Source organism: Anolis carolinensis, unplaced genomic scaffold (genome assembly GCF_035594765.1).
Source record: "Anolis carolinensis isolate JA03-04 unplaced genomic scaffold, rAnoCar3.1.pri scaffold_29, whole genome shotgun sequence".
Taxonomy (NCBI): Eukaryota; Metazoa; Chordata; class Lepidosauria; order Squamata; family Dactyloidae; genus Anolis; species Anolis carolinensis.
Window position 1 is genome coordinate 196,701 of NW_026943838.1, and position 22,345 is coordinate 219,045.

At 44.4% G+C, this 22,345-nt stretch overlaps 2 protein-coding genes and 1 long non-coding RNA gene across 5 annotated transcripts in view; 1 reads left to right on the forward strand and 2 right to left on the reverse strand.

The window, feature by feature from the left end:
* The window catches only part of LOC134294925 (zinc finger protein 91-like), a 40,846-nt gene extending 32,152 nt beyond the window's left edge, over positions 1-8,694 (forward strand). Inside the window, exon 5 of the mRNA XM_062966795.1 lies at positions 6,108-8,694. Within this exon, the coding sequence (XP_062822865.1) occupies positions 6,108-7,587 (1,480 nt within the window). The 3' untranslated portion in view covers positions 7,588-8,694. The remainder of the gene's footprint in view (positions 1-6,107) is intronic.
* The window catches only part of LOC103281973 (zinc finger protein 239), a 264,351-nt gene that overhangs the window by 183,479 nt on the left and 58,527 nt on the right, over positions 1-22,345 (reverse strand). The gene's annotated exons all lie outside the window — the stretch shown is intronic.
* The window catches only part of LOC103283001 (zinc finger protein 91), a 40,984-nt gene that overhangs the window by 13,198 nt on the left and 5,441 nt on the right, over positions 1-22,345 (reverse strand). The window contains exon 3 of the mRNA XM_062966796.1: positions 13,681-15,405. Coding sequence (XP_062822866.1) covers positions 13,681-15,405 — 1,725 coding nt within the window. The remainder of the gene's footprint in view (positions 1-13,680; positions 15,406-22,345) is intronic.

Genomic DNA, 22,345 nt, shown 5'->3' on the forward strand with positions numbered 1-22,345 from the left:
TCCCAACAAACAACCACGAGCAGTTTTGGTTCTTGGCCAATGGACAGAGCAGTTCAAGCCCAACCTTCACCCTCAGTCTTCCATTCAATGTGGCTTTGTTTTTATAGGCATTCAAGGCGTCAGATGGTGCCCTTGTTGTCAGCCGCCCTCAATGATGTCAATACATCTCTCCCTCAAACGGATATACAGCAGAGTCTCACTTATCCAACAGAAACGGGCCGGCAGAATGTTGGATAAGCGAATATGTTGGATAATAAGGAGGCACTAAGGAAAAGCCTATTAAACATCAAATGAGGTTATGATTTTACAAATGAAGCACCAAAACATCATGTTAGACAACAAATTTGACAGAAAAAGTAGTTCAATACGCAGTAATGCTATGTAGTAATTACTGTATTTTACGAATTTAGCACCAAAATATCACGATGTATTGAAAACATTGACGACAAAAATGCGTTGGATAATCCAGAATGTTGGATAATGATGTAAATTTAGAGCAACGGGAAGAGCCAGGGAGGCAGTTCCATCTTGTCTCCTGTGCCATAGCAACATGCTGTGCTAATTTTATATACATATATATATAATATACAATAATTTATAAATATACAATATATATTATGTACTTATAATATTGATAATAATATTATAATGTAATACAATATTATACTAATTAATAATATAATATAATATTAATTATATATTATATATTAAATGTAATATTACTAATAAGACTACCATAAAATTATATAGTACAATATAGTAATTTAATGGCTTATATTGTGCTATGCTAATAATATATTGTATGTACATTTGAATTGTAAGCCGCTCTGAGTCCCCTTCGAAGTGAGAAGAGCGGCATATAAATGTAGTAAATAAATAAATAAATAAGTCTCTCCCTCAAACGGATATAGTCATTTTTTCCAACCTCTTTCGGGCGAATGAGTTAGAAACCCAGAGCTCAGGGGTAGATTTTGGAGCCTCCAGTGGCCTAGGGGATAAAAGCCTCGTGGCTTGAAGGTTGGGCTGCTGACCTGAAGGCTGCCAGGTTCAGATCCCACCAGGGGAGAGCGCGGGTGAGCTCCCTCTCTCAGCTCCAGCTCCATGTGGGGACATGAGAGAAGCCTCCCTCCCACAAGGATGGTAAAACATCAGAACATCCGGGCAACGTCCCCTGGGCAACGTCCTTGCAGACGGCCATTCTCTCACTCCGGAAGCAACTCCGGTTGCTCCTGACACGAAAAAAAAGCGATAGATTCTCCTGAATTGACCGACTGGCCCCCTGTTTCAGTAGGGAAGGAGCAGACCTGATCGTTGGTCTAAAAAATGGAAAAGCAGTTGGATCGGAGTTAATTATCCCGGAGATTTTGACATCGGATCCTGAGTGGTGGACCCTCTTCTTGGTGGCAGTCTTCACCATCATTAACAACACGGGCATCCTACCAAACCACTGGCAATTTGCCATTATAGTTCCAATCTACAGAAAAGGTGACCCTCCCGATCCTTCCAATTACTGGCCAATTAGCCTTCTATCGGTAATTGGAAAGCTTTGTGCAAAATTCCTATTGATAAAGTTGCAGACCAGGCTGGACCAGAACAAAACCATCAGCCCTGAGCAAACGAGTCCGTAAGGATAAATCCGCCTTGGATCACTGCTTCGTACTTTCTCAAATACTCCACGTGTTACTGCATTACTCCCAGTTTTTCATCTCTCTTATCTTGACATCCATTGCTTAAACTACTAAAAAGAATCCCCCCAAAAGTTGATCTGTCTTCTATATTATTGTCCATTATTTTTAAACCTCATCGTCCTGTCTTTCTTCTTCAATAATCATCTTGTATTTGATCTTGGTTCAATTGCTTGTCTTTTCTTTTCAGTATTTATACCCCGCCCTTCTCGCCCCGAAGGGGACTCAGAGCGGCTTACAGAACACGCATACGGCAAACATTCAGTGCCTGATTCTACAATTAACAAGGACAGACAACGCAGACACAGGGAAAAACAACTTTTCCCATCTTATTTTCGGCATCTTGGAGGCTGTGCTCAACACTGGTCACGGGGGGAGGGGGTTCTGTCACTTCATCTTCCATGTTGAGGAGCTTCTTCCCGATCAATGTCCTTAAGGACATCTTTATTACCTCCCCACTGAAAGCAGTACCTATTTATCTACTCACATTTCTCCTTTCGTCCTGCTTGGTGGGCAGGTGAGCTGTGGCTATTTAAAATTGAAATAGACTGAACACATTCCAATTCCAATTAACAAGTTAAAAGATGACACGATGTAACAAGTGACACAAGGTAAATGACAATATAACAAAATTTGAAAAATGTTCTGCTCCTGGTTTGAAAGTATTGTTTCCTGTTTTATTGTGCATTCCTTACTTGGAAAGGAGTTGCTCTACTCCGAAAACTTGGTTTTGTGGCTGCCACAAAGGAGTGAGAATTGAATTGGTTGAGACCTGGTGATGAGGAATTTATTGAAAAACCAGAGCAAAATGTGCTACAGCAGGATGTCCCTCCCGCAGAAACCAAGTTTTTGGGTTTGAGAAACTTTTCCCATGTTTTTGTGATGGAATCCATTAGGAAATGGCATTTCTTAAGTTCTTCTTGATTGTTCCTGGCAACTTGCTCCTTTTTAAAGAAAACGGTGGTTTCGTTGTATTTATTACCAAATGAATTTTAGAAGATTATTAGTCAAATCTGTTTGTTAGTAAGTTAGTGTTATACGTACACGAATTAATAGATACCATTATCATTCACCCCCCTTTCCCGCTACACAGCCTTTCTATGAACTAATGTCTCTTACATGAGGGGGTTGTCCATACTATTTAAAACAGATATAAAACAATCATCTGTTAAAGCACCACATTTGAAAATCTCATTCTTCTTGATCTCTTGTTCAGCCCATTTTGTCTTTTTTTATCTTCCGATCAGCGTTTTTAGTTCCAACTACTCATCGTTTTTTGGACTTCTCCTTTCTTTAATATCTGCTTTCACTACGTCCATTCAAGAATATAATCTCGCTCATTCTTGTTTAAAGGCATTGTGGTGTCTTTCTTGGCCTTTGTTTCCTGTGCGGCATTCAGCATTTGCTTCAGAGGTCTGAACAACCTGTGTCTCCTTGTATATTCCAACTCTTTTTGAAGAGATTTGGTTTGGCCTCTTCTTCTGGCCCCAGATCTCTGGTGGTATTTCCCAACTTAATTGGAGGCTTCTCTTGTTCCAGCTATAATAATAATAATAATAATAATAATAATAATAATAATAATAATAATAATAATAATAATAAACAACTTTATTTTTATATCCCGCCCCATCTCCCCGAAGGGACTCGGCGTGGCTTACAACAGGAACAAGCCCGAAACAACAACACAACATATTTGACAGAAACTTAAAACATTCCAACGATACACAAAATAAAATATGGACAATACATTAAAATCCAAGCAGATAAAATCAGAGTAATTAAAAGCAAACCAGCGGGGACAGGTTTCATAAAGTGCTGTATCATGGAAATAAGTAACAGCGATAAAGTGCCATATGCTTTTAAAACATAAAGAAGTATTCTGATGACAGCTCTTTTGGGCCTATTCATTCAAACGCGCTCTGGAACATCCAAGTTTTTAATTCCCGGCGGAAAATGGGCAGGGAAGGAGCTAACCTGATCTCCTTAGGGAGAGTTCCAGAGCCGGGGGGGGGGGGGCACTGCCGAGAAGGCCCTCTCCCTCCCTCGTCCCCACCAGCCGCATTTGAGACAAAGGCGGGAGCGAGAGGGGCCCTTGAGGTCTCTTCCAACTCTACTATTCTATGATTCTATGATTCTAGGTGAGAGGATCCCTCTTGTCCGTTGTCAATGCTAATCAAGGTGATTCCGGCCATGAAAGTTTTCAACAACACATCAGATATATTTGTGTGGCTGGGGCTGTAGTCCCAAAGGTTCTGTCCTGGGCCTAGTGTTGTTGGCTGCTTTGAATGAGATTTCCTGCTTCTTGGCAGGGGGTTGGACTGGATGGCCCATGAGGTCTCTTCCAACTCTACTATTCTATGATTCTATGATTCTATGGAGGGAGAGGGCCTTCTCGGCAGTGGCCCCCATCCCGGCTCTGGAACTCTCTCCCTAAGGAGATCAGGTTAGCTCCTTCCCTGCCCATTTGAATGAACAGGCCCAATACAGCTGGCATTAGAATGCTTCTCTCTGTTTTAAGGGCATACGGCACTTTATCACTCATTTCCATGACACAGCACTTTATGAAACCTGTCCCCGCTGGTTTGTTTTTAATTCTATGATTTTATTGCTTGGATTTTAATGTATTTATTATTTATTTTGTGAATCGTTGGAATGTTTTTGGTCAAATGTCTTGTGTTGTTGTTTTCAGGCTTGTCCCTGTTGTAAGCCACCCCGAGTCCCTTTGGGGAGATGGGGCGGGATATAAAAATAAAGTTTATTATTATTATTTATATTATAACAGATTTCATATGCAATAGGGTAACAGTGTAAATCAATGTTTCTCAACCAGGGGGTCGGGACCCCTGGGTAGGTCACGAGGGGGATGTCAGAGGTGTTGTCAAAGACCATCAGAAACACATATTTCTGATGGTCTTAGGAACCCCTTTGGCAGTCCTTGTGAATGTGATCAACAAATTCTCTGGTTAATTGGGGACCATTTTATTTATTTATTTATTTATTTTATTAGACTTGTATACCGCTACTCCCAGTTTGGCTCGGAGCGGTTTACAGAAATAGATTAAAACAATACACTTAGCTTTAAATTAACAATAACAACAATAAAAACAAACATAGCCCCGAGTTTTTCACCCATTGAATGCTTGTCGGAAGAGCAAGGCTACAATCGAGAAGGCTCTCTGCCTAGTAGAAGACAAATGATAAGTCCGTATGTTAGGGACTTCAAGCAAATTTTGGTCTTTGGACCGAAGTAATCTCTGAGGTTGGTAGGGGGATAAGCGGGCCCTCAGGTACGCCGGCCCTAAACCATGTAAGGCCTTAAAGGTTAGTACCAGTATCTTGAAAGTAGTCCGGTACTCAATCGGTAGCCAGTGCAGCTGTTGTAGAATTGGGGTGATACGCCACCTCGCCAGCACCCCGGTGAGAAAACGAGCTGCCGCATTTTGCACCAGCTTCAGTTTCCGGATCACTGACAGAGGAAGGCCAATGTAGAGGGCGTTACAGTATTGTAAGAATGCAGTATGTCAAGGAACTTTGTGGCCTAATGTGCTCTTAGTGTCTCCAGGCGCCTTGCTTTAGAAACGTGGGGCAGGGATCACGCTGCAGGGAAAGAGAGGATCAGGAAAATATCTTTTTCCCAAGTTGGGAGAAATCTACACAAGAAAATGAAGTATTTTTCTCCCAAGACTGATCACTTGGGATAGTCTGTCCATACAGATGGCCACTCAGGTTTTGAGTGGAGATGTGAAGAAGCGGGATCTAGGTAGGAAATGCTTTGCATCGTTAGCCCCTTTCCGTGTTGACCATATTATTAGAGGCCTTCCTTTACCAAGGTTGGATTAGACACAGGATCTTAGGCCGCTATCCCCTTTGCAGGGATTGTTCTTTGTTGGGCAAGTGTTAAAGTGCTTCTCAGCAGGCAACGGGCTCTTACCAGTTGGGCCAGTCTTTCTCCCCTCTTCCCCTGTGATTGCTACAGCACTAGGCTATTGTTCTTCATGTTCAATGAGATCTTTCTGTACTCTGCTCCTGATAAGATTTTCCTCTTATTCATCTCGCAGGTAACCTCTAAACGAACCTTATGAAGAAAACATTGCCCTTTGCCTTACGTCTGAAAGGAAAGTACGCAGGATTAACAAGAACAAGAAATAAATTGGAGAAATTATATTTCAAGCTACATACCTTTGAATGTAAGGAAAGGAAGGATTGTGCTGTAAAAAGAGGGGTTGGTAAAGAGAAAATAAGGCTACAGCAATACAGAGACTGGGAAGAGGAAATGTCCTATTCAGGAGTCCATATCTGTGAACTTCAGGCATAATATTAGAATAATAAATGTTAAAAAATGGAAAATTCATTGTCAAAATCACACACAGGGGAGAAGGGACATAATTGTAAGGACTGTGGGAAATGTTTCATTGAGAGAAGTTCTCTTGCTAAACATCAACGAACTCACACAGGAGAGAAGCCATATAAATGTGTGGAATGTGAAAAGAGCTTCAGTCAGAGTGGACATCTGCGTATCCATCAAAGGATCCACACAGGAGAGAAGCCACATACATGCGTGGAATGTGGAAAGAGATTCAGTCAGAGTGGAAATCTACGCACCCATCAAAGGACTCAAACAGGGGAGAAGCCACATACATGCATGGAATGTGGAAAGAGCTTCAGTGAGAGTGGACATCTGCGTATCCATCAAAGGATGCACACAGGAGAGAAGCCACATACATGCATGGAATGTGGAAAGAGCTTCAGTGAGAGTGGAAATCTACGCACCCATCAAAGAACTCACACAGGAGAGAAGCCACATACATGCATGGAATGTGGAAAGAGCTTCAGTCAGAGTGGACATCTGCGTATCCATCAAAGGATGCACACAGGAGAGAAGCCACATAAATGCATGGAATGTGGAAAGAGCTTCAGTCGGAGTGGAGATCTCCGTAACCATCAAAGGATGCACACAGGTGAGAGACCACATAAATGCATGGAATGTGGAAAGAGCTTCAGTCGGAGTGGAGATCTCCGTAACCATCAAAGGACTCACACAGGTGAGAGACCACATAAATGCATGGAATGTGGAAAGAGCTTCAGTCAGAGTGGAGATCTACGCACCCATCAAAGGATGCACACAGGGGAGAAGCCACATACATGCATGGAATGTGGAAAGAGCTTCAGTCAGAGTGGAGATCTACGCACCCATCAAAGGATGCACACAGGAGAGAAGCCACATACATGCATGGAATGTGGAAACAGCTTCAGTCAGAGTGGACATCTGCGTATCCATCAAAGGACTCACAAAGGGGAGAAGCCACATACATGCATGGAATGTGGAAAGGGCTTCAGTGAGAGTGGACATCTGCGTATCCATCAAAGGACTCACACAGGGGAGAAGCCACATACATGCATGGAATGTGGAAAGAGCTTCAGTCAGAGTGGAGATCTACGCACCCATCAAAGGATGCACACAGGGGAGAAGCCACATACATGCATGGAATGTGGAAAGAGCTTCAGTCAGAGTGGAGATCTACGCACCCATCAAAGGATGCACACAGGGGAGAAGCCACATACATGCATGGAATGTGGAAACAGCTTCAGTCAGAGTGGACATCTGCGTATCCATCAAAGGACTCACACAGGGGAGAAGCCACATAAATGCATGGAATGTGGAAAGAGCTTCAGTCAGAGTGGAGATCTGCGTATCCATCAAAGGACTCACACAGGGGAGAAGCCACATACATGCATGGAATGTGGAAACAGCTTCAGTCAGAGTGGACATCTGCGTATCCATCAAAGGATGCACACAGGAGAGAAGCCACATAAATGCATGGAATGTGGAAAGAACTTCAGGAACAGTTCGAATCTTCGTGCCCATCAAAAGATTCACACAGGAGAGAAGCCACATAAATAGGACAAGTGCAAAGAAGCCAGAATGTTTGTCCAAAGAACTTCTAACGACTATGACTCAAAAGAGACATGAACAGGAAGTGGAAGGGGAAGAAATCACAAAATCATATAACCAGAGAGTTGGAAGAGACCTCATGGGACATCTAGTCCAACCCCCTGCCAAGAAGCAGGAAATTGCATTCAAAGCACCCCGGACAGATGGCCATCCAGCCTCTGCTTAAAAGCCTCCAAAGAAGGTTCCACAGCTGAACTGCTCTCACAGTGAGGAACTTCTTCCTTATGTTCAGGTGGAATCCCCTTTCCTGTAGTTTGAAGCCATTATTCTGCATCCTAGTTTGCAGAGCAGCAGACAACAAGCTTGCTCCCTCCTCCTTATGGGATTTTGGCCTGCATAAATAGGGGCAGAGTGTCTAGATCCAGGGAAGTCATGGCACCCCTCTATTCTGCCTTGGTCAGACCACTTTACCTGGAATCACACTGTGTCTAATTCTGGGCACTGCAATTGAAAGGAGATGTTGAAAAGCTGGAAGGTGTCAAGAGGATGGCGACTAAAATGATCAAGGGTCTGGAGAACAAGCCCTATGGGGAGCGGCTTAAAGAGCTGGGCATGTTTAGCCTGCAGAAGAGTAGGCTGAGAGAAGAATGAATAAATGCATGTGCAAGTATATATGAAAATATCAATCTGGGTTTGTAAAAGGAAGACAAATGTCACGTTTGATAGGAAGAGTATGAAACAAAATGTGTGTGTCTCAAGAGAGGAAGTTAAAAGTGGGGATACTAGCATTAGATATATTTAATGCCTTGATTGTGTAGCATGGCAGATAATAAGTGAGATTATGAATTAATTTGGAATGGGAAGTAGAATAAAAGGATGATTAGAACCATTTTATTTGCTATGGTGATAGAATTATGTGCAAACGCCATCCAAAAAGGTAAGAATGTAGAAGGTGTAGGAATAAAGGAAAAGCAGAAGGTGAGCTTATTTGCTGATGACACATTGTTATTGATTAAATATCTGGGTAGGTCAAATGGATAGGAGAGAGGATCATTGAAAGATATTTGGGAAAACAGTGGGTTTATATTATACAAAGAAAGAAGAAAAAGACTTTATAGAACAGAGCCATACGGGAATTAGGACTTAAAAGAAGTAGAAGAGGCAAATGTAGTAGCATTGAGGAAAATAGTTCGAAAAAATTAATACACATCTATCTTGGTTTGGAAAGACAGCAATACTAAAAATGAAAATGCTTCTGAGGATAAACTTTATACTTACATATACCTTATATTTATAATGCCATTTCAGATTACAGAAGAAGAGTTGAATACATGATTTCTTTGCAACATTTCTACCCCACCTTTCTCCACCCCAAAGGAGACTCATTTGGACAAATGATAAATACTGTAATGGCAGTCAAAGAAATTGACGAAACAAGTTACAGAACAGATCTCAAAAAGAAGAAGGATTAGTGCTTCCTCATATGAAAAAATATTATAAAGCAAACAGACTGAGATTGGTTATACAAGGAATGATGAAAAGGAGGATGTAGAATAGTTAATAATGGATTCAGGAAAAGCGGAGGAAGAAATTCGGAATAGGTTTTAAAATAGTTTATGAGAAAAAAAATAAGGTTAACTGGGAACCCAATGTTGAGTAATGCATTAGAAATATGGAACAAATACAGGAGAAAGTTAATAACAGATGGCTCAATAATAACCCCAATTATAATGGAAAAGACATTTCCAAAAAGCAATATATATATATATGATGGATAAAAAATTAAGGGGAAAAAGTTTGATAAAATAGGGGATTGGCCAAAGGTTGGAATGAAGAAAGAAAAAATTAGGAACATAAAAATTTGAAAGGAATATCCAGTAAAATTTCTAAAATATTAATTGAAAAAAACAAAGGAAAAGTAAAGAATAACACCTTCAAGAAGATTTGGAAAGAAGATATAGGAATGAAAATCAATGAAACAGAGGGGTTACAATTATGGGGACAAAGACACTTGAAAAATATATCCATATGTGTTAAAGAAAATTATTATTTAGTTGATATGGAAATGGTACCTCACACCCATAAGAATAGGAAATATAAATAAAAACTACTCAAACAATTGCTGGAGAGGATGCCAAGAATCGGGAACATACATACATATGTGGTGGCAGTGTCAATATATAAATAATTTCTGGGGAAAAGTATTAAGAGAGATAGAAGACACAATGAACATTCAAATAGAAAGAAGTCTTAGCATGGCTTTATTCTCATTATATAATAATAAACAGTTGGAAAAAGAGGACAAAGATGCGATAACAAACGCATTAACAATTGCAAGACAGCTTATAGCAAGGAATTGGAAAAGGGAAATAAATATAGAGATAGAAGAATGGTATAAGGAAGTATGGAAACTGGGAAGAAATGATAGGTTGACGTGGAGAGGGATTTAGAAACAAAGTGGTTGTGATGATGTCTGGAGAAAATGTATTGGAAGAGGATTCAAAAAGAAAGACAGAATTACCTCCTCAAGAGAGAATGAAAAGGAATTTTGGACAGATGATAAATAAAAAAAGTGACTTGGGGGAGGGAACACGGTGGTGAGGGTAAGAAATCTGTATAAGCGTGAAAATAACAGTAGATGCCAAATGTTAATGTATTGTAGATTGTACTGAATATAATGTGGCTGCTGTAAAAGGATGTACGGTTTTTTTTTAAAAAAAAATTAATAAATGTATTTGTAATTTGTATAAATATGCATTTGTTTTTCTTTCATGTGTTTGAATATAAATTATTTTTAAAAACAGATTATGATGTAGCAGCTATCAAAGCCAATGTGATTCCAGGCTGTCCCGATAGGAGGATTCTGTCTATATCCAAGGAAGTCATGGCCTCCTTTCTTCCGCTTTGGTCAGACTCACCTGGAATGACCCTGTCTCCAGGTCTCGGTCCCACAATTCAAGACGGATATTGACAGGTCAGAATATCTCCAGAGACGGGATGTAGAGAAGGGCGGAGAGAGACAGCTGGGTATGTTTCACTTGGAGGAAAGAAGGAAGGGCTTTTCCTCGGCAGGAAGGAAATGTTGGATCCCAAAAGGGTTGGCCGTGGTCAGGATGAGAGGTGGACGGAGAGGAAAGGCGTATCCATGAGACCCCGTGTTGCCTCCTCCTGGAATGGACTCCTAGGACCCTAGAGCCGGAAGAGACCCCCAAGGGCCACCCCGTCCTGCCCCTGCCATGCAGGAAGGCACAATCAAAGCACTCCCGATAGATAGCAACTGCAGAGAAGCCTCCAGAGAAGGACACTCCACCACACTCTGAGGCAGCCTAGGCCACTCTCCAACAGCCCTTACTCGTTCTTATTGTGTTTCTGAGTATCTTTGTATATTAACAGAAGACCTGTAAATAGTTATAAGTAGTGAATAAATCAAGAATAAAACCTCCAAGGACTTTGGATGAAATTCAGAACTCAAGGGTGTTTATTCAAAGAGACAAACTACTTTTCAAGGCCAGAGGCTGTGAAACTGTGACCAGGACTCTGCAGTGTTTTGGGGGTTGGAATCCACTCCTTGCCTATGAGACAGTCTGTCCCATTGTATAGCTGGAGGAGGCCGTGAGAGGACTGAATTCACCTGCCTGTCTAGCAGGTGTCTTGTGTGTGTGTTTTCCTCTGCTTCTCCTTTCCTTCCATCACTCATTAACACTGACTAGTTGTGCAGGCCTCACCTACACAACAGAAAGCATTTCCTGAAGGTAAGAGCTGTTCAGTAGTGGAGTCTGCTCCTACCAGAGTCCAGAAGAGTCTCCTTTGGAGGTTTTTAAGCTGAGATGGTATGACCATCTGTTGGGGGTGCTTTGGTGGTTTATTCCTGCGTGGTCTGAAGATGATTAGCCCCTCAGCACACAACCCAAACTGACTGGGAGGAGGAGGAGGAGATGTGTGTTCTTTCGCCATGAAACCACTGATCCCGTGGGTCTGGAGTCCAGCCCCATTCTCTCCAAGCAGCGTCACCAGCCAGACCATCCTCCGCAGGTCGCTCTCCAGCCCCTTTTTGGGGTCACCCAGAGAGAGGAACCCCCCCATCTCTCTAGGCCCTTGCCTTCTTACCCAAATCAGAGATTCACAGAATAGTATATTTGGAAGAGACCACGAGGGCCATCTAGTCCAACCCCCTTCTGCCAGGCAGGAAAAGCAGAATCCCTTGCCAGAATCCCCGCAGGGTTCAATACTGTCTCCCACGCTGTGTAACATCTACATGAAGCCGTTGGGAGAGATCATCTGAAGTTTTGGAGTTCAATGTCATCTGTACGCAGAGGTCTTCCTTGTCAGTCGCAAGGCCAAACAGGGCACAGGGTCACAGCCTGTGTTGGATGGGTTACCTGTCCAAACGTCTCTCCCCTTATGAACCATCTCGGAGTCTAAGACCGTCTGGAGAGGCCCTGCTCTCAATCCCGCCCTCTTCGCTGGGAAATATGGGAAGAGAAGAGAAAAAGGAAGGAAGGACAAGAGAAAAGAAGACAAAGGAAGGGAAGGGAAGGAAGGAAGAGGAAGAGAAAATAAGGCAAAGGAAAATATGGGAAGAGAAGAGAAAAAGGGAGGAAGGGCAAGAGAAAAGACGGCAAAGGAAGGGAAGGAAGGAAGGGGAAGAGAAAAGAAGGCAAAGGAAAATATGGGAAGAGAAGAGAAAAAGGAAGGAAGGGCAAGAGAAAAGAAGGCAAAGGAAGGGAAAGCAAGGAAAGAAGGAAGGAAGGGCAAGGGATGGAAGGTAAGAGAAAAAGGGAAGTAAAGAATGGCAAGAGAAAATGATGATGATGATGATGATGATGATGATGATGATGATGATGATGATTAATCTTTATTTATATTCTGCTTTTCTCCCTCACTGGACCCAAAGCGGCTTACAACATATTAAAGTCACATAAACACCAATCAGAGAAGATCAATAATATAACCATAATAGGATAAACAGATTAAGAAAAACAGTTACAGTAAGCATTCAAGTTCATAAGGCATCAAATGAGACATATATTGGACTCTACTCCAGTCCATAACATATGATGGGCAAAGGAAGGGAAGGCAAGCGAAGAGAAAGAAAACGCAAGGAAAGAAGGCAAGAGAAAAGAAGGCAAAGGAAGGGAAGAGAATAGAAAAAGGAAGGAAGGGCAAGAGAAAAGAAGGCAAAGGAAGGGAAGAAGAGAGAAGAGAAAAAGGAAGGAAGGGCAAGAGAAAAAGGAGGGAAGAGGAAGAGAAAAGAAGGCAAAGGGCAAGATGGGAAGGGCAGAGAAAAAAGGAATGAAGGACTTGAGAAAAGGCAAAAGAAGGAAAGAGAAGAGAAAAAGGAAGGGCAAGGGAAAAGAGGGTAAAGGGAAGGAAGGGAAGAGAAAAAGGAAGAGCAAGAGAAAAGAAGGCAAAGGAAGGGAAGGGAAGGGAAGGTTAGACGGCAGACCGTATTTTAGTTCTTGTGAACCACTGGTAGTTCGTGGACCACTGGTTGGGAACCACTGTCTTAAAGGGAAGGGGCCCACTCTGGATCCCTCCCATAACGGCTATTTACAATATGCAAACTAACCACTCCCGACTAAAGAGGAAAACGGAGGATGTTTCTGTAGGGGAACAACGTTCACAAACTGGACATTTGCAACCAAGGTGAAAATGGAGCTGGAAACTAAGCCCAAAGGAACAAGTGATGGAATTACATATGGTTTATTTCTTTTCAGATGAGGTGACATGACAATCATATTTAACCCTCTGAAGCAGTGGTCCTCAAGCTGTGGGTCCCCGGGTGTTTTGGCCTACAACTCCCAGAAATCCCAGCCAGTTTACCAGCTGTTAGGCTTTATGGAAATTGAAGGCCAAAACATCTGGGGAACCACAGGTTGAGAACCACTGCTCTGAGGGATTGTCACACAGAGCTTGCTTTCTGCTGCTCCAGAGAACAGACCTCCAACTTAGGGATTCAAATGACAAGAACGGGGACTCCACCAAATCTGACGCAGAACTTCTCAAAGGGTCCTTTTGAAATCAGACATTTTCCCACAATGGCTGTTTTTTAGCCTGTATGTGTTCTCTGGTGCTGGTTAAGGGATGAAGTCCGAGTAAAACATTTTCCACATTCAGGGCATTTGTATGGCTTCTCTCCTGTGTGGCTTCTTTTGTGCCTCACCAAGGCTGAACTGAAAGCAAAACATTTCCCACACTCCTGGCATTTGTATGGCTTCTCTCCTGTGTGGAGTCTTTTGTGCCTCACCAAGTCTGAAATGGAAGCAAAACATTTCCCACACTCCTGGCATTTGTATGGCTTCTCTCCTGTGTGGCTTCTTTTGTGCCTCACCAAGGCTGAACTGAAAGCAAAACATTTCCCACACTCCTGGCATTTGTATGGCTTCTCTCCTGTGTGGCTTCTTTTGTGCCTCACCAAGTCTGAAATGGAAGCAAAACATTTCCCACACTCCTGGCATTTGTATGGCTTCTCTCCTGTGTGGAGTCTTTTGTGCCTCACCAAGGCTGAACTGAAAGCAAAACATTTCCCACACTCCTGACATTGGTGTGGCTTCTCTCCTGTGTGGAGTCTTTTGTGCCTCACCAAGGCTGAACTGAAAGCAAAACATTTCCCACACTCCTGGCATTCGTATGGCTTCTCCCTCGTGTGGACTCTTTTGTGTTTCACCAAGTGTGAACTGTAAGCAAAACATTTCCCACACTCCTGGCATTGGTGTGGCTTCTCTCCTGTGTGGAGTCTTTTGTGGCTCATCAAGTTTGAACTGTCAGCAAAACATTTCCCACACTCCTGGCATTTGTATGGCTTCTCTCCTGTGTGGAGTCTTTTGTGTTTCACCAAGTCTGAATGGGAAACAGAACATTTCCCACACTCCTCACATTTGTATGGCTTCTCCCTGGTGTGGACTCTTTTGTGGATCAACAAGGCTGAACTGTCAGTAAAACATTTCCCACACTCCTGGCATTGGTATGGCTTTTCTCCTGTGTGGAGTCTTTTGTGCCTCACCAAGGCTGAACTGAAAGCAAAACATTTCCCACACTCCTGGCATTCGTATGGCTTCTCCCTCGTGTGGACTCTTTTGTGTTTCACCAAGTGTGAACTGTAAGCAAAACATTTCCCACACTCCTGGCATTTGTATGGCTTCTCTCCTGTATGGAGTCTTTTGTGCTTCAACAAGTCTGAATGGGAAACAGAACATTTCCCACACTCCTCACATTTGTATGGCTTCTCCCTGGTGTGGACTCTTTTGTGGATCAACAAGGCTGAACTGTCAGTAAAACATTTCCCACACTCCTGGCATTGGTATGGCTTTTCTCCTGTGTGGAGTCTTTTGTGGCCCACCAAGGTTGAACTGCAAGCAAAACATTTCCCACACTCCTGGCACTGGTATGGCTTCTCTCCTGTGTGGAGTCTTTTGTGTTTCACCAAGTCTGAACTGGCAGTAAAACATTTCCCACACTCCTGGCATTGGTGTGGCTTCTCTCCTGTGTGGATTCTTTTGAGCCTCACCAAGGCTGAACTGGAAACAAAACACTTCCCACACTCCTGGCATCTGTATGGTTCCTGACCCATGTGAAATTTCTTGTGTTTCACCACACATTTTGCAGATACTTTCCCTTTAAGATGGCTTTTCCCAACATCAAGTGTCTTGTGAAGCACAAGTGCCATATTTTGGGTAAAACACTGCCCACATACATTGCATTTGTCGGGCCTTTCTCTGGCAGAACCTCCATCTTCTCTGTGGGCTTGCTGGTCTCGACGAAAGGCCCAGTTGTGTCCCAAATGCTTCCTGTACTTGGTGCATACATGGCTCTTCTCCCCGTTATCTACTGTGAAGAAGAAGAACAGAAACAATCGTTCCTCAGTGTGAGTGATAAGGAAGTGGGATAAGAAGTGGACTGAAATGAGCCTCAAAACAACATAGACATGGAGGAAAAGAAGATATGCCTGTTGTCCTTTCCCCTCCCCTTGTTCAGTGAAGATGGACCCTGGTTGTCTGCCTGGAGCCTCTAAGAGAGAGATGAGTAACATACGCTCCTGAGGCTCCCTGTTGCTCAGCCCAGCCCGGTTGTTTATTCCGTCTCCTTCTCTCTGGGGAATGGATGCCTTTTCCCTTCACATCCAAATGCTTGCCTTTTTCTCTAGCTTTAGACTTTACCAACTACCACCCATTTCACCATCCTTCCCTCCTTTTTCTTTCTCTCCCCCAATCCCAGTTCTCTTTTCCCATGCTCCCTTAAGATTGGATTTTTCCGCTCCAACGTAGAAGATCCCATACCTAATTTCAGAGTAGAGCAGAGTCTCGATTATCCAACATAAACTGGCTGGCAGAACATTGGATAAGTGAAAATGTTGGATAACAAGGAGGGATTAAGGGAAAGCCTATCAAAGGTCAAATTACATTATGATTTTAGAAATTAAGCACCAAAGATCATGTTTTACAACAAATTGACAGGAAAAGCAGTTCAATACATGGTAACATTATGGAGAAATCACTGTGTTTAAAAATTTAGCACCAAAACATAGCAATGTATTGAAAGCATTGACTACAAAAAATATTTACTACTAAAAAATTGACTATAAATACAGAATTGCATAAAACAACACTGTCGGAAGTTAAATTTCTAAAAAGTTCAGTCTTGTGAAGATTTTTTAAAATCTGTGACCCTTGCCTGCTTTTCCGACGATTGCCATTTCTCTTCTGCCAAGTCTCGCCATCTTTGCGGCACCATGATGTCGATCCCCGTTGCTTCTTCCTGTTGCTCGATGTGTGTCATTGTGGTTTCTAGAACCCTAACCCTATCCTTGTGTGAGATTCTGAGAGGCTCTACAGTTGATGCTTGATCAACCATTCTCCGGCCCCTCTCTCCAGCCAATCTGCTTCCTCCCTCTCCTTGCCTCTCACACAAACACTGAGAGAGAGAGAGAGAGAGAGAGAGAGAGAGAGAGAGAGAGAGAGAGAGAGAGAGAGAGAGAGAGAGAGGGGCTTCGTGTTATGGTTGAGCCTTATGGCTCCGATACTGGGAGACGTGGTTGTAAGACTCCTCGGGAGTCAGACTCTCTTGAGGAGCGAGAAAGGAAAAGGCTGCGGGACTTATTTGCAGAACCAGCTGACGAAGACTCCTTTGAGGGTTTTACCGAGGGAATGGAAGAAGAGATGGTTAGCTCAGAGGAGGATGATATGGAATGGACTCATGTGAGGGAGGATTTGGGTGCCACCGGCAATGATAGTATGGGAGGCGACTGGGGGGTTGCAGGATTAGACCCGTGGACGAGCTGGAGGGATGGGACGGGATCCACAGCTGGGGATGCTGTGGGGCGTAGTCAAAGGTGTTTTAGCTCTGATGAGGAGGAGGATGATGAGGCACCTGGAATTAGGGTAACAGCTGACAGCGATGAGGAGTTGTAAACTGGCATAAAATGGGGTTTAGAATCCAGGGCTAATTGCGTTGGGCAAGGTAATCTGGACGGACGCTTGGGCTTTTGTTTGGGAACTTCCTGAAGACGGGTGTGATTCGTTTGCTGAATACGTAAGTTACCAAGGACACTGGGCATAGACGGCGGGAGGAACTGTGTGGGCTTTTCCTGTGCAACTTGTGTTTAATCTTAATAGCTTGGACCTCCGTCGTCTTTTTGACGGACATTAATTGCCTACTCTGGATTGACGCTGGACTGACTGACTGACTACCACCTCGGACTATCCCTTCTGTGATTATCGGTGGAACTGGTGAACCAAAGACGTCTGTGTTCCGTCCCCCAGGACGATGGTTTGCCTTACCTATTGGTCGTTTGTTTGCTTTCCCTCCTTTGCATTTTGTTTCAGCCTCTGGCTGCAAAGCCCAGGAAAAGTGGCTTGGAGTCTGCAAGAGCTGGCTGCAGGTTTCTTTGCAATGATTGGTCAAAGAGTACAACATCTTAGGACCGCCCTTTTTACCAGGGTCTAGTCTCCATTTTAGAGTTTCATTCTGGCTATAGTCTTCCAACGTGCTGGAGCTGTGCAAGGCTAACTGGGACAAATCATCCTCAAAACCAGGCCAATCTAAGCCTATCCAAATTAGATAAGTATTGAATTATACTGATCTGGAATAGGAAATCTAGTTAGAGGAGCAGGGTTATTCCATCGCTTCTAGAACTAATCTTTGCTGTAAAGATAGGGAAGGAAAGAGTTTCTCCTTCTAATATAGACAGCGTGATTAGGGTATAGTGGTTTTATAATCACCTTTGCCTTCTGGAACCAGGGATAATTCTGCAACTAAAACCTATGGAAATTTGTTTCATTTTCTGCAACTTTAAGATCTGTGCCAGGTTTACAACCTTGTATGAATAAACATCCTTTTTTGAAGTTCTCCAGACTCAGTCGTTCAATATTTTAGGACAGCTTATAGGGATTTGCAGTTTGCCCGGATAAAGGACGGCACGTTTCATCTTTATAGTTTTTTTTATTGTCTGGCGGACGGCACAGTTTTGAGGTAGATCAGCGGTTTTTCCGCTTGAGCTAGCTTGCACGGCTTATAGTTTTTTATAGTTTAGGAAGTTTAGTATAGGCCGCGGCTTTTCCGCCTGAGCTCAGTCTGCATACCTAAAGACTCTACCAGCGTCTGAGGCAGTGGAGCCCGCTCTCAGACCTGAAGGAGTCAAATAGTGGGGCTCTATTTCCTTGCTATTTGGCTCGCGTGTGCGCACGTGGCCCAGTGGCTTTCTGGGTTTGCACAGGCTGTGCAGTTCCCAGCAACGTCCAGGGCTCCCTCGGCGGTAGACCTCGAGCCGCGGAGCACCAGCGACAGTTCTTTGGCTGGCTCTGAGGCGTGGAGCCCACCAGAACCAGGCTAGAACCTGGACAGGCCTGGCAACGCTGCTGCGAGTTCGGCCGGAGCACTCGGCCGGCTTTGACCTGCCTCATCGTCCAGCAGTGGTGACCTGCCTCATCGTCCTGCGGTGGTGACCTGCCTCATCGTCCTGCGGTGGTGACCTGCCTCATCGTCCTGCGGTGGTGACCCGTTTCATCGACCTGCGGTGGTGACCTCCCTTCACAGCGGGGAGGAGGCGTCTTTTCTCTCCTCCTTTCCAAAGCCAGCCTCAGTGCTCTTTCGGCGGCAGGCCTCGAGCCGCAGAGCACGAGGTGCTTGAAAATTTGGCGAAGTCACCATTTTGGCAGTTTACGTCACTTGGGCAAGGGAGGTAACAAGTGGCAAGTTGCTGTCAGTTGGCATTTTGCAGCTTGCCCACTAAAGTCTGGCGCCAAAGGTCACAATCTTTGTAAAGTATAGTTACTTAGTGATATATATTGCTATGGTTAAGTGCTGTGAATTGTATTATATATTGAATTTGCTTTTATTGTAAATTTACTTGCAGGTATATTGCATTTGCCTTTGTTGTAAATTTACTTGCTATTAAGAATACATAATGTCTATGCAATTTCAAGATGATACAGATGGTATACCTCCTTCTGAGGCTGAAAGTAGGAATGAAAGGCCCCAAAGGATAAAGCACCCTTCAGCCAAAATGCTAGCCCATCTAATAGACGAAAAGGAGCTCCTCCATGTGAGGTTAGGTTCGGCATGGGAGCGCATCACAACATTAATGGACAGAATAGAGAGCTTGGGTATTACAAGGGTGCCATCCATATTACAGACAGACCTTGAAGAGACCTTCGGTCTCTGGAGGGGTTTGGTGTCTAAGATAGTCCAGGTCCTCGAGCGCATTAACGCCAAGGATTCAGAGTTAGAAATAGTGAGTGTCTTAGCTGACACTAATGAGAAAGAAAATAAGGTGAGGGCAATTCTAGATGCCTTGGAATTTAGTTCTCCACCTGTTAATCTAAGGTCTGAGCCAAAAGGAAATCAGTCTTCCTTATGCAGCCATGAGACCAATCTTTTAAAATCACCTGCTGTGGCACTTAGTCTTAAGTCCAACCGCTCTAGCCAGGTATCTAAACTAAGGGAGCGTGCATCGTCTAAACACAGCCACTCTAGCAAGTCTTCTGCTGCTGGGAGTGCCATCTCTTCCCTAGCTGCCTTGCACATTAAGGAGGCTGCACGTCTGGAGCTAAAGAGCAAGGTAGCGGGGGCGGAGGCTGATGCTAAGGCAGCTGATCTCACCCTTCCCTTTAAAGAAGAAGAGCAACGACTGCAAATAGAACAGGCCCGTAGACAAAGCGAAATGCAAATAGAACAGGCCCGTAGACAAAGCGAAATGCAAATGGAACAGGCCCGTAGACAAAGCGAAATGCAAATAGAACAGGCTCGTATAGAGATGCTTAGAATAAAGATGGATGCCGCAGCCAAAAGGGTAAGGGCTGAGACTTTGGCCAAGGCCCTAATTGAGCCACTCACAGAAGAAAATGTAAGCCAGTTACCAATACAGGACCCTTCTGCCAAAGTGTTTGCGCACCTTGGCAGCATGTACAGCCAGTTTTCGGATGAGGAACAGGGAGACTTCTCTCCTTACCCAGAGCAGGGCCCCAAAGTCACTTTTGAGTTTCCTGCAGAGCAGAGCGTCATAGCGGGGAGCTCACCCTTGCTCGAGCTACCTGTGCCTCCTGCTAAAACCCTAGGTCAGTCAATCAGGGCCTCAAGGCCGAGTGCTAGTTGGCCCCTACAGACAGCTGCACAGGGAACCATCGATTCGTCAGTGGTCGATGTCATCCCTCCAAGAGGCCAAAGGTTGACGCAAGGTGCACGGTGGGAGTCCACTCCACAACAGCAAACTCCTCACTTGTTCCCTTCGACGCCAGAGTCCCAGCTTGTCTCCATCATCAGAAGCCCCAGAAGAGATCTTAAGGACAAGGCTGTCGAAAAGTTTTCGGACAAGCCTGAGGAATTTCTTCTCTGGAAGGCCACCTTCCAGAGAGCAATCAGAGACTTAAAGTTATTGCCTGAGGAAGAACTGACTCTTCTGGCTGCATGGTTGGGCCCAGCCTCATCCTCACAAGTTAAGAAGATCTACGCAGCCCACGTAGCCGATCCCGACAAAGCCCTGGAAAAGGCCTGGGCCAGGTTGCAGCAGAGGTATGGGGCCAGCACAGAGATTGAAGCATCTCTTATGGACAAGCTCCAAAGGTTCCCAGCTTTAAAACTCAAAGACTTCAAACTCTTGTGGGACCTCAGCGATCTCCTTACGGAATTAGAGTCGGCCAAGGAGAATCCAGAACTGCCCGGTTTGAAGTGCCTCGATCAGCACCTGTCCCAGAGGCAGATCTTGACCAAGCTGCCCTTCACTTTGCAAGAACGCTGGGGACAGGAGGTCTTCAACTACAAGGAGGCCCACTCCCAGGCATACCCTCCATTTTCTCATTTGGTCCAGTTCATCACCAGGGCGGCCAGAGAAAGGAATGATCCGCAGACGGGCCTCCCCACCTTATACCAAGGGACCCAGCCAGAGAAGGCACCTAAAGTAGAGAAAAAATCACCTAGAGAGGCCAATAGACCTGTCAGCGTAAAGGCAGTTGAAACTCAGCACAGGGCCAACGAATCCAAGTCAGAGGTGAAGGAGTTGCTTTGCCCTATTCACCAAAAGCCCCACAGCTTGGCCAACTGCAGGGAGTTTAGTAGGAAGACATACAAAGAAAGACAACAGCTAGTTCAAAAGCAGGGAATCTGCTTTAGATGCTGTGGAGCAACTCCACACTTTGCATCCAACTGCAAAGAAAACGTCAAGTGTGAGAAATGCAACAGCCTCAAGCATTGCACCGCGATGCACAACTCTGACGCTGTCTCCCGCGCCAAAGGGGACACGTTTTCCAAAGAAGGGTCATCTACTGAAGCCACCAACATGCAGGCCGTGTCACGGATGCAGGAGGATGCTCCATCGGTCGCCTGCACTGAACTATGCTCTGACGTGCACCAGTTCAGAGTTTGTCATCCTATCTGCCTAGCGGATGTATATCCAGCCAAGAGCCCTTGGCTTAAAAAGAGACTCTATGTGGCCCTAGATTCACAGAGCGATGCCTCCCTAGCTACTCCAGAGTTCTTCCGCATGTTTGACCTTAAAACCAAGATGGTCGATTACACCATGACTACATGTGCAGGAAAAAAGAAGTTGCAGGGTCGCATAGCATCTGGCTTTGTTGTCTCCTCTTGCGACCAGAAGAGACAGTTCAAGTTGCCAGACCTGATTGAGTGTTCCTCCATCCCTCGGAACAAAAAACAAATTGTAACTAGAGAAGTTGTGGAGGCTCATCCACATTTGCGACGGTTAAAGAATGCCATACCAGCCTTTCAGCCAGATGTGGACATTGCCCTTCTGCTTGGTGCGGACTGTCCGAACTTGTTCTATGTGAACGACCAAGTTAAGGGACCTCCAGGGGCGCCCATTGCTCAGCTGCTACCACTAGGCTGGACAGTTACAGGCCCAGTGTGCATAAACAAGATGCACCCACCATCGTCGTTGGACTCCAATCAAGCACAGGTGCTTAAAGGTGGACGTCCTACACTTGTGCGCAGTTGCCTAAGTCACATCTCAGTCTACTGCCAAGCAATAACTCCAGAGTATTCCTCCATCTTCAAAGTCTCTGAGAGAGACGAAGCCACAGCGCTCTCGAAAGATGAGCAAAGGTTTTCGGACATTATGAATGCTCAAGTCTCACGAAGTGCAGAGGTGAGAGCCTGCAAATCAACCACAGAAATCAAGATGGGCCAAAGATCTTGCCTGGAACCACACCGTTTTGAATGTTTTTCGGAGTGGCACAGTCTTCTTAGAGCAGTAGCTAGGCTTATACATCGTTTAGCTTGCAAAGATAGTGAGCCTTTACAGGTCCAGGATATGATAAAG